The sequence below is a fragment of the Equus quagga genome, chromosome 7, assembly GCF_021613505.1.
Source record: "Equus quagga isolate Etosha38 chromosome 7, UCLA_HA_Equagga_1.0, whole genome shotgun sequence".
NCBI classification, from domain to species: Eukaryota; Metazoa; Chordata; class Mammalia; order Perissodactyla; family Equidae; genus Equus; species Equus quagga.
In genome coordinates this window covers 134,615,671-134,628,101 of record NC_060273.1, presented here as the reverse complement: position 1 = coordinate 134,628,101, position 12,431 = coordinate 134,615,671, and the positions used below count along the sequence as shown (strand labels likewise).

General features: G+C 51.9%; 1 protein-coding gene across 1 annotated transcript in view; it reads left to right on the top strand.

Annotated features, from left to right (window-relative positions):
• The first annotated feature begins 2,626 nt into the window (after positions 1 to 2,626).
• The window catches only part of NLRP3 (NLR family pyrin domain containing 3), a 30,183-nt gene continuing 20,378 nt past the window's right edge, over positions 2,627 to 12,431 (top strand). Inside the window, exons 1-6 of the mRNA XM_046667393.1 lie at positions 2,627 to 2,741; positions 2,822 to 2,881; positions 3,049 to 3,369; positions 6,855 to 6,953; positions 7,456 to 9,223; positions 11,250 to 11,420. Of these exons, the coding sequence (XP_046523349.1) occupies positions 3,093 to 3,369; positions 6,855 to 6,953; positions 7,456 to 9,223; positions 11,250 to 11,420 (2,315 nt within the window). The 5' untranslated portion in view covers positions 2,627 to 2,741; positions 2,822 to 2,881; positions 3,049 to 3,092. The remainder of the gene's footprint in view (positions 2,742 to 2,821; positions 2,882 to 3,048; positions 3,370 to 6,854; positions 6,954 to 7,455; positions 9,224 to 11,249; positions 11,421 to 12,431) is intronic.

Sequence of the window (12,431 nt, the reverse complement as noted above, 5' to 3'; positions counted from 1 at the left end):
AGGTGTCGGTGGAGCAAGTGTGTCCGTCAGTCAAGAAGTAGAGTTTGTGCCTATCCAAAGGCATTGAAGCCAGGATCCTGAAGAGCTGCCTGCACCCCCGTGTTCACTGCAGCGTTGTTCACTATAGCTGAGGCGCGGAAACACCTCGAGCGCCCGTCAGTGGAGGAACGGACAAAGGCGATGCCGTGTATATATAAACATATGTATATCTCCAGCCATGAGAGACAAGGACATCCTGCCATTTGTGATGACACGGATGGACCTTGAGGATATTATGCAAAGTTAAATAGTTAGACTGAGAAAGACAAACACTGTATGATCTCACTTAGATGAGAAACCTGAAATAGTCAAACTCATAGAAACAGAGAGCAGGATGGCAGTTGCCAAGGCTGGGGAGAGGGAGCAAGGGGGAGCATTAGTCAAAGGATATGAAGTTTCCGTCGTGCAGGATGACTAAGTCCGGCAGAGCTCCAGTGCAGCACAGGGCCTGCAGTCCACAGCACTGGACTGTAAGGTGAGGTTTGCGAAAAGGGCAGGCCCTTCTATTAAGTGTTCTTACCACACACACAATAATAGTAACAATAATAAAACAATAATAATAATAATAATAAAGGGGTGGGTGGGAGGAAAGTCTGGGAAGTGATAAATGTGTTTGTGGCCTTGATGGTGGTGATGGTTTCACGGGTATATACTTACCTCCATGCGGCGGTTTTAAAAAAATGAACAGGCGATAAGAGCACCTGCACCTCCTGTGACCCCTCTGTGTGACGGTGTGGAAGGGCATGGGTCATACTCTCGACTGTGCCCACCACTCTGCGGGATCCCCCATCCCAGCCTCACCTCTGTTGTTACAACACTTCACGTGGTTGCTGTGAGAGTCAGAGTGAGCGTCCATTGAGCACCGGTTGAGTCTCATCAAGGAAACGCCAAACTTCTCTGGCTACAGCCAGGCTCAGCTTCGAAAACACTCTTTCTTTCTTTACTTGTTCAGTTTGGAAAATCCGGGGCTGTGAGTAACCTCGGTCTCTGCCTTTGCCTGTGATGCAAGCTTGTTCAGTCCAGCCTGAGACCACATCCTTCCTGCCCCTGCTCTGCCATGACCACTATAAATTCATCAAGTTTCCTCCTGGGCTGTTCCTGAGGCCGCATGTGGGTGAGTCCAGCTCCATGGAGGGGGATGACAGAGAAAGCATGGGGGTGTCGAGGGCCAGACTCGCCTTGGTTAATGGACTTGGGATTTCTTTTGCCAGCCTCCAAGTCTGTCCTCCAACAACGATTCTGGAATGTTCTTTTATGTTTATCATTTGGGCTCTGTGTGTGCAAGTGCGTGTGTGCGTAGGGGGCAAGGACAGGGGCAGCAACCATGGCTTACACCCATGACTCCAGCATTCCACCAGGGAGTGGATGGGTGGGACATGTATGAGAAAATGAGTGTCCTCAGAAACCAAGGCCCAGAGTGGGTAAAGGTCAGGGCAGAGTGCACTATGGTTAAGGTCAGGGGAACACCAGAGGCAGAGTCCTGATGTGATGGAGAGACGGATGGAGCAGGACCTGGGAGGGTCTGCAGAGCTGGTGGATCTGTCTGGAGACCCTCACACCCCGTCAAACACATAAGGGGGTGGACTTGGGGGTGCATGAGGCCAGGAGCAGAGCGGTAAGAATGGAGATAGAAGAAGGAGAGATGAGCACGTTGGAGATGTCTCAAACATCAGACCATGGCCGTTACAATTTTCAGTTTGTTCCACTGCTTCACAGTGCCGCTCCCTCCCGTTACATCATTTATGGCTTTGGCTGATGTTGTGCCTTTGAGTAATATGAAGGGCTCAATCCCAAACAAAGCCAATGTGTTCATCCACCCGAAATTAGGAGTTGTGGAGGAATGAAAGACACGGCAGCTGACTTCTAGTCTTCCTGGAACTTGAAGTCTAGTTAGGAAAGCTGAGTAGGGGACCCTACAATGAAAAGCTGTGTGTGATAAATGCTTCCCTTTTAACCAGCTATTTTATTGTCTTTGATCGTCTTGGTTCCTATCTGTCTGAGATACATAGTTAAGTGGTGGAAGAGATGGTCTCCCACCTTCTCAGGCTGTGAAAAGCGCAGCGTCAGCAGCATGAGCTCAGAAGTGGGTGACCCCAGCCTAAATCCTGGCTTCGTCCCTTCCTGGCTGCGAAACTCTGGGCGAGCCGCTGAGCCTCTCTAAGACAGTCTCTACTTCCATAAAGCAGGGCCAGGAATAGATACACCTCGGGGGGGTTTGAGCACTTAGATGGGAGAAAGCGTCAGAGCGGCATCAGCCTATGAGAAGCTCTCAGTATGTGTGAGTTCTAATAATTGTCATAGTTACAAATTTTACGAGGAGACATTAAAGTGAGGTGTGTGTTCGCTGTTCCCCCCACACAACCCAAGCTCCATCTCAGTTCAGTTTCCATCAGTCAGTGGATTGAGAGAAGGGCGGTTGCAGACCACCCTGTCCTCCACCCGCCCTGTGCTCTCCCTTCTCTCTCTCTAGCCATGCGCTGCTCTGCCCTGGCCTCCTTCTTCTGTCGCTCATTGGTCTTTCCTCGGGTCAAAACAGAAACAAGGAACCAGAGTCTTTCACTTGGAAGGAACGTAGAGGCCATCTTCCCCACTGTGTCATTTCACGGATGAGGAAGCTGAAGTCGAGGGACAGTGAAGAGCTTGTCGTGGGTCATAGCCCAGTAATCAGTGGGACCAAGTTCCCCCGGCGATATGTCAAGGAGGTACCATGAAGCAGTGTGGGCCTCCATCACGCTGTTAATGCGGCTGAGTTTGTGGGTTTAATTACTGTTTCCCTCCACAGGAAGGCTTTCTTCCATGGCTCAGGACACAGTCCCGTGCGGAGCTAACAGCAAAGTTTCTGGTAAGTATTTGACTCACTTTTCAAAACTAAAGATGGCTACTTGTTACAGCCCAGAGATACTTTTTCCTTGCAATCTTTGGGGGTTTTGATAGCTTAGTTCCCTCTGAGGGTGGCTTTGAAAAAGACTGTCCTTACCTATATGCTGTTTTCACCGTCCAACTTCTCAGCGTGGACGTATGCCCAAGGAGCCTGACGGGGGCTGCAAGAGAGCATGGCAAGCGTCCGCTGCAAGCTGGCACGCTACCTGGAGGACCTGGAGGACGCGGACCTCAAGAAATTCAAGATGCACTTGGAAGACTATCCTCCTCAGAAGGGCTGCACCCGACCCCCTCGGGGTCAGACGGAGAAAGCAGATCCTGTGGATCTGGCCACCCTGATGATCGACTTCAATGGGGAGGAGAAGGCGTGGGCCATGGCCGTGTGGATTTTTGCTGCGATCAACAGGAGAGACCTTCACGAGAAGGCTAAACTGGAAGAGCCGGAGTGGGGTAAGTGGGAGGAAGATGGCATTTTTTAACGGTGATAAAGTACATGTAGCATAAAATTTACTGTCTTAACTGTTTTTAGGTGTACAATTTGGTAGTCCTAAGCACATTCATGTTGTTGTGCAATCAATCTCCAGAACTCTTTTTCGTCTTGCAAAACTCTACACCCATTAGACAATTCCTCATTCCCCCCTCCCCTCAGCCCGAGGCAACCACCACTTTCTGTCTCTATGAATTTGGCTACTCTATGCACCTCATAAATGCAGTCATAAAGTACGTGTCTTTTTCTATCCGGCTTATTTCACTTAGTATAACATCCTCAAACTTCATCTATGTTGTCTCATATGACAGGATTTCATTCTTTTTTAAGGCTGAATAATATTCCATGGTATGTGTATACCATATTTTGTCATCCATTTATCCGTCAGTGGACATTCAGATTGCTTCTGGCTTCTGATTATGGTGAATAATGCTGCTATGAACATGGGTGTACAGATCTCTTTAAGACCCTGCTTTCAATTCATTTGAGTATAGTCCCAGAAGTGGACTTACTGGATTACATGGTAATTCTGTGGTTACTGATGTTTTCCAGGGGCTGGCCTGGTGGTGTAGTGGTTGGGCTCACACGCTCTGCTTTGGTGGCCCAGGGTTGGCAGGTTTGGATGGTGGGCGTGGACATGCACATGGCTCATTGGGCCATTCTGTGGTGGTGTCCTGCATACAAAGTGGAGGAAGATTGGCACAGATGTTGCCTTGGGGACAATCTTCCTCAAGCAAAAACTGGAAGATTGGCAACAGTTGTTAGTTCAGGGCCAATTGTCCTCACACACACACACAAACGTTTTGCATAGTGGCTCTACGATTTTACACTCCCACCAACAGTGTACAAGGGCTCTAATTTCTCCACATCATTGCCAACACTTATTTTATGGTTGTTTTTTTTGGAGAGTAGCCATCCTAACGGGTGTAAGATGGTAGCTCATTGTGGGTTTGATTTGCATTTCCCTGTTGACTGGTGACGTTGAGTGTCTTTTCATGTGATTGTTGGCCATTCATTTACTTTTGGAGAAATGTCTCTTCAAGTCCTTTTCCCATGTTTTAATTGGGTTTCGTTGCAATTCTTGTTGAGTTGTAGGAGTTCTTCACATGTCCTGGATATGAACCCCTTGTCAGATGCATGATTTGCAAATATTTTTTCCCATTCTCCGTGTTCCTTTTCACTTTGTTGATGGTACCCTTTGATGCATCTAAATTGGTATGATTGGCTTTTAATAATTTCTTTTATTATCTTGGCCTCATCCTCTCTCTTCCTCTCATGATAGTGCTGTGAGAAGATGGAGGAAAGCACTTTGCTCTTTTCTGGTTCCTTTAAAACCCCACATCAGGGCTCACCCACCCCTGGGAACACCCCTGGTTAGTCCCACTTTATCCGAACCCCTCACCCAGCTCCTCGGGTATCTGCCTGCACAGCCACAAGCTTGGGTGTCTGCTTCCCATGGCTCAGGGGGCCGCCCCTCACCTCATAGAACTGTGTAATTTGTGGAGAAAAGGAATTCCCTCCCTCTCCGTGGGCATGGTGGGGGTCATGCTCTTCATTGTGCTTGGTGTTCTGAGCAAGGGAGGAAAACAAGGAAGGGCTCAGAAGGGTCTAGAACTCACAGGATGGGGATGTTGAGCTGGTGGGAAGGAGGAGTGAGAATGATTGGGTAGCCAAGGAGAATCTTGGTGAGGCGGGGCGGCAATATGGGTGTGATGATGGGGAGAAAAAGAGCCCGGGGGCAGAGGTGGGGGCACACAGCAGTGAGGCGCTCTGGAGAAACTGCTGTAATAGCACGGTTAGAACCGTGTTGGGGCCTGCTGCTCATCAACCACCGTAGAGTGTGACCATCGTGGTTGCAAAAATCATTTGCCAAGCAGTTTTATGAATTTCGTTCATTCCTCACACGAACCCCATGAGGCAGGCACTTTCAGATGAACTTTTAATTTCACGGTGCTAAGTGCAATAAACCAGTCACAAAAGAGAATGATTCCACTCATCGGCGGTGCCCGGCGCAGTCAGCTTCACGGAGACAGAAAGTGGCCGTTGCCAGGGGCGGGGGAATTGCTGTTCAATCGGTGTGGAGCTTCATTTTTGCAAGATGAGAAGCGTTGGGGAGACGGGCTGCCCGACAGTGTGAGGTGGGCCTGGAACAGGTTCTGGTTGCCCCTGGGTCTGTCCTAGTTGGATCCCAGGCCAGGGCTCCACGCCACGTGTGTCTCTGGCAAAAGCCCGGCCCCTAACCCCAGCTGGGTCTCGAGGTAGAAGAGTTATCACCAGGGTTAGCAGGTTTTTGGGGAGGTTTTTGGGGGGGCTAGGGTCAGCTTTAGGTAAGAATTAGGCTATGGTTTTGGTGTGAGTTAATGTCTGGATTTTGTTTTGTGATTGGGTTGCCAATAGCACTTGCCCACGGAATAAGTAGACACCTCCCAAGAGCCCTTCCTGTCGCTCTTGGGCTCCCCTCCACCTGAGGTATCCTCTGTATTTCCCCTGTGCCAACTCCTGTTCTCCCGTGCCTAAATTTCTCCTACGGACGCGTCCTTGGGATGTGTGATTTCGTGACTGTTTATGTCTGTGATTCTTAACCGTGGATGCAGGTTGGAGCTTTTAAAATACAATGGTACCTGGGCCCCACCGCAGATGGATTGAGAAAGAATCCCTGGCTGGAGTTCTGGAATCAGTTTTGGGTTTTTTGTTTGTTTTTTCTGTTGAGGAAGATTAGACCTGAGCTGACATCTGTGACAATCTTCTTCCATTTTGTGTGTGGGATGCCACCACAGCGTGGCTAATGAATGGTGGAGGTCCATCCCCGGGATCTGAACCTGTGAACCCAGGCCACCAAAGCAGAGTGCGATGAACTTAAGCACTAGGGCGTGGGGGCGGCCCCTGGAGTTGGTATTTTTAAAGCTTCCTAATGTTGGTCAGGATTCTGAACCATGGAGTTAGATATAAAGCAGACTGGTAATTCTCACTCTTGAAGACCCAGAATGTGGGTAAGATAAATTGCAGGCATTTGAGGTCAAGGAAGGATGCGCCTGCTGGCCCATGGCCCTCTTGGGGACACTGGAGAGTGTGGGGAGGGCCTCAAAAGCAGAACCCTGGCGGGGGGCAGTCTGCCAAGGACAAAGGAGGTAAGGGAGGCCGTGCCCGTCTCACGTGTTGGCCAGCTGATTCCCGGGCCCGGGAGAGAGATTCTGCCACTCGATACAGAGGGACGCGTTGCTGGGTGGGTGGGCGATATCCGCTGCTTTGAAATCAGGATGGCAGGGACACCCCCAGCTGATGTTCAACTGCACACCCGTCCCGCAGCTCTGAACTGTGCTCTGGTTGGGAGGGGCCCGGGGGGGGAGCTCTGACCTGCGCCCCGTGCTGGCCACTGGGTCTCAGTCACATCACCTTAGTCAGGAGTCCTGGGTCTTGACATTTTGTGTCTTTTTCCTTTTATTCTCAGATCATTCACACTTGATATGCCAGGAAGAAAGCATTGAAGAGGAGTGGATTGGTTTATTGGAGTACCTTTCCAGAATCTCTATTTGTAAAAAAAAGAAAGGTGAGCCATGAGGGTGATGCGTCCACTTGGGTTTGGAGACCGAATTTGGAAGGCACTGGGAAACTGGGAAGCTTGGCCACCCTACGTGCTCCTGCTTCTTGGGGTGTGGAGGCCCATCTCTGGGAATCCCGTGTCACTGAAGAAAGGGCCACGCTCACGAGGCTCCTTGCAGTCCCACAACAAGGGGAGGCGACTGGGGCTGAATATTGCAGGTTCTAAAAGGCACGGGCTGCAGACCACCAAAACGAGTAAGAACGAATAAAAAGGGTTTCCCCACTGGGACACATATGGCACTTCACTATTCTGCTCAGCCGTGCATAGGAAGATTTTGACATCTTAGATTTCTGGTGCTGCCCATACCCAAGCAGTGGAGAGAAACTGCACCTCCCGTTTCATAGTTTTGGTCCCCACTCCCCACCGACCACAGGCCCCTGTGGACAGCCCATCTCGAGTGGACGTGCTCGGGCTTCTCCCAAAGTCTAACCTCCCATCTCTGCTGCAGATTACTGTAAGAAGTACAGAAAGCATGTGAGAAGCAGGTTCCAGTGTATCAAAGACAGGAACGCCCGTCTGGGCGAGAGCGTCAACCTCAACAAACGCTACACCAGGCTGTGTCTCCTCAAGGAGCACCGCAGCCAGCAGGAGAGGGAGCAGGAGCTGCTGGCCATCGGCAGGACCTCGCCCAAGACGCAGGACTGCCCCATGAGCTCCATGAACCTGGAACTGCTGTTCGAGCCGGACGACCAACACTCGGAGCCCGTGCACACGGTGGTCTTCCAGGGAGCAGCGGGCATCGGGAAAACAATCCTGGCCAGGAAGATCATGTTGGACTGGGCATCAGAGAAACTTTACAAGAACAGGTTTGACTATCTGTTCTACATCCACTGTCGGGAGGTGAGCCTCGGGACACGGAGGAGCCTGGGGGACCTGATCGTCAGCTGCTGCCCCGACCCCAAGCCGCCCATAGGTAAGATTCTGAGCAAGCCTTCCAGGATCCTCTTCCTCATGGACGGCTTCGACGAGCTACAAGGCGCCTTCGACGAGCACACGGAGGCGCTCTGCACGGACTGGCAGAAGGTGGAGCGGGGAGACATCCTCCTGAGCAGCCTCATCAGAAAGAGGCTGCTCCCCGAGGCCTCCCTGCTCATCACCACGAGACCCGTGGCCCTGGAGAAGCTGCAGCACTTGCTGGACCGTCCCCGGCACGTGGAGATCCTGGGCTTCTCAGAGGCCAAGAGGAAGGAATATTTCTTTAAGTATTTCTCAGACGAGCAGCAGGCCTGCGAAGCCTTCAGGCTGATTCAGGAGAACGAGATCCTCTTCACCATGTGCTTTATTCCCCTGGTCTGCTGGATCGTGTGCACTGGGCTGAAACAGCAGATGGACAGCGGCAAGAGCCTTGCCCAGACGTCCAAGACCACCACCGCCGTGTACGTCTTCTTCCTCTCCAGTTTGTTGCAATCCCGAGGAGGGAGCCAGAAGCAGCACCTCTCTGCCAACGTCCGGGGTCTCTGCTCCTTGGCTGCGGATGGAATCTGGAACCAGAAAATCCTGTTTGAGGAGAGCGACCTCAGGAAACACGGCCTGCAGAGGGCGGATGCGTCCGCCTTCCTGAGGATGAACCTCTTCCAAAAGGAAGTGGACTGCGAGAAATTCTACAGCTTCATCCACATGACCTTCCAGGAGTTCTTTGCTGCCATGTACTACCTGCTGGAAGACGAGGAGCAGGGCAGTGTGAGGAACGTGCCGTGGAGTCGCTCGAATCTTCCCAACCGGGACGTGTCGGTGCTTCTCGAAAACTACGGCAAATTTGAAAAGGGGTACCTGATTTTTGTTGTCCGTTTCCTCTTTGGCCTCGTAAACCAGGAGAGAACCTCCTACTTGGAGAAAAAACTGAGTTGCAAGATCTCTCAGCAAATCAGGCTGGAGCTGCTGAAATGGATCAGTGTGAAAGCCGAGGTCAAGAAGCTGCAGACCCAGCCCAGCCAGCTGGAGCTGTTCTACTGCTTGTACGAGATGCAGGAGGAGGACTTCGTGCGGAGGGCCATGGGCTATTTCCCCAAAATCGAGATCAGTCTCTCCACCAGAATGGACCACGTGGTTTCTTCTTTCTGTATTGAGAACTGTCGCAGCGTGGAATCACTTTCCCTGAGGTTGCTCTATAACTCGCCCAAGGAGGAGGAGGAGGAGGAGGAGGAAGAGGAAGAGGATGGAGTTCGACACTCTGACATGGACCGCTGTGTCCCCTCAGATGCCACCTACTCTCCTCGGTAAGGAGGCCCGGCTTCGGGCAGGGGGTGGAACACGCCCTCCACCTGCCGGCCCCTTCTTCTTGGCACTTTCTTCCTCTCTCCTCTTCTCAACTGTCTTTCAAGTGCAGTTGCCACAGCTCTGTGATAATGCCACCACCAGCCATTTCCACCAGACCCCTTCATGGGCTGAGGGTAGGTGGGCAAATGGGATGAGAAAAAAAAGCCAACGAAACCATAAGCAAATGTTTGGTGGATGGCAATTCAGCACACAGCATGGAGTTGGGTAGAGAGTTGAATAAAAATGTTTGTCATCAACTTGGGCTCCAGTGGGTCACAGCCAGCCAACAACTCAGGAACAAAACAGCCCCAGTGACCGTCCCAGGAACGCAGAGGACAGAGGGCCTTAGCGCTGGACGCGGGCGAGCTCTCTTGGAGGAGTGAGGTTTGAGCGTGCTGGAGGGTTTGGCAGCACGTGGGTGCGAATGTGGTCTGAGGGAGAGTGTGCAGGAGACGATAGGGAGGGACCAGCTTCATGGGAACACACACACTGAGGGCAAGTGGAGGAAACGGCTGGGAAGGACCGAGTGCTTCTCGGCCACGTTGGGTTTGCAGCCAGGCAGTCACCAGCGGCACCTCTGCAGGGTCTGCTCTCGGACTTGCGAGGAGATTGGAAGCCAGGTGTGGTGTCTGCACAGCGAAGCCGTTGAGTTGCCTGACTTCCGAAGTCCCTGCACAGAACCGCCACAGCTACAGTGGCTGCCGGAAGGTGGCGGCCCAGAGAACGCGGGGGCTCCCCCTCCACAGAAGGCACTTGACATGGGACAAAATTACGGAGAAAGGGAGCTGGACCCTCCCCCACAGGGATGCGTTTTTGGCTCCCTCTCTCTGCCTTGGCACCACTACCAGGACAACCTTTCTATTTATCGTTGGTTCACCAAGGACCACCCACTGTGGCTTCTGTGGTGGCTGAGTCCCAGGTCCTGCTCACAACCACTTAAGGTTGGGTCGTGGGGACAGTGGAGAAACAAGGGCAGAGAGTAGAGGGGGATGGGCCATGGCAAGAACACTTGCAGGGTGACCTGAAGCACACGGTGCCCTTGACCAGCTGGATCCTGAAGGATGGGTGGGGCATGAGAGAGCCACGAGCGGGCAAGGGGCCCCCGACAGAGGGAGCAGTGGGCTCAGAGGGAGGGAGGTGGGAAAGCAGGGTACACTTCCATGATGACAAATAGTTCAGAATAACAAGCAAGAAGATGGGAGATGGGGAGAAAGAGAGAGAAGGAGTGAAAGGAGGAGGCAGACCTGCTCATTAGGCCCTAAAAGTGAGGCTGAGGAAACCAGAAACCTGAGCAGGATCACACAGCTGGAGGAAGGTTCGCAGGGACCCAGACTCAAATTCCTGGTGAAGAGCCTGACCCCTTCTCGCTCGTGACAGCTACCTTCCTCTGAGGGCAGGAGCTTGCTTTGTGTGTTCTAGAACCTTCTCAGGACCAGCAGCCTGGGCATCCAGCCAGTGCCTGTTGGAAGTGCAGAATCCTAGACCCACAGAGTCAGAATCTGCATTTGCACGAGAGCTGAACGCTGGCGTCGCCTGGAAGACCTAATATGGACATGCTTGGTCGCATCCCTGAGATTCTGGCTATTCCTACGGTGTGGCCTGGCCTAGGGATTTCTGAGAGCACTGCTGACACTGTTGTGCAGCCAACATGAGAACTGGTCTCTGGATCACTTAGCAGAGTGGGCAGGACGCTGACTGATGAGGGAGGGAGAAGAGGGGCACCCGAGGGAGGGGCCGGAGGGCGCTCACAGTCAGCCCAGGTCACAGGCTCCCTCTCTTTCCACCGTAGGTGTGCAGAGCGGTCTTTCCAAGGCTCCCCTGGCCTTCATTCCTCAGGAGGCCATCTTTGGTTCTGTGACTCATTTCTGAATCCCTGGGAGGCCTTTGTCTGAACTGGTACCAGTCGCTCTTGGCCCCTGGCTTCAGTTGGTCATTCTTAGAGATTGACTTTCTTTTCTCTCCTTCTTCCTTCCTTCCAATCTCTAGGTTGGTGAACTGCTCTCTCACTTCCAGCTTTTGTCAGAGCCTCTTCTCAGCCCTGAGCACTAACTGGAGCCTCACTGAACTGAACCTCAGTGACAACACTCTGGGGGACTCCGGCATGAAGGTGTTATGTGATATGCTCCAGCATCCTGGCTGTAACATTCAGAGACTGTGGTAAGAGCCTGTGTGTGTGTGTGTGAGAGAGAGAGAGACAGAGACACAGAGACAGAGAGAGAGAGACAGAGAGGAGGACTGGAGGAAGATCTCAGACCAGATCAGTGGTTTACTAGTTTCCTGGGGCCGCCATATCAAAGTGCTACACACTGGGGGCTTAAACAACAGAAATTTACTTTCTCACAGTCCTGGAGGCTGGACGTCCAAGGTGAAGGTGTGAGCAGGGCTGGCTCCTTCTGATGCCTCTCACCTCGGTGTGTAGATGGCCGTCTTCTCACTGTGTCCTACATGGTCTCTCTGTGTCCTCTTCTTCCAAGGACACCAGTCCTGTTGGCTTAGGATCTGCCTAATGACCTGGTTTTAGCTTAATTACCTCCTTAAAGGCCCTGTCTCCAAATACAGTCACATTCTCAGGTCCTAGGGATTAAGACTTCAACTATGGATTTTTGGGTGGGGACACACTTCAGCCCATAACAATTGGGAAGGCGAAATGGATTGGAGGCCAGGTGTTTGGGAAGTTTCAGATGGGGAAGAATGAAGGGGAACTGAAAATAAGTTATTTGTTGGTGATATGACAAAAGGGGCATGACCTTCAACATCCTCCATTTCCTCATCAGCTGTGCTCACAGAAGAGAATTGGAGAGTTTCGTCATACACGACAATGGCCATCTGGGCTGGAACCCATCACAACATTTTGCATAGATTGAACCATTACAGGGAATCTCCTGTAGCTTTATTAACAAAGTGCTTGCTCTGGGCCCACAATGTGAATCAGACTCACCTGCCCCGAGTTGAGCCCACAGTTGTCTGGCCACGCCCCCAGCCTTCTCCCATCACACAACAGCATTTTTGACAAGCTACGCAGCCAGTGTCAAAGCCTACCGCTCTAGGACATTTTCATACCCCTCTCTCCTGCTCATCATACTTACCCCAACACCAATCTCATCAATTTTACCTACTGTACAAGCCATTGTCCACTTTTCCTCATCCTGACTCCACCAGCCCAGGTCC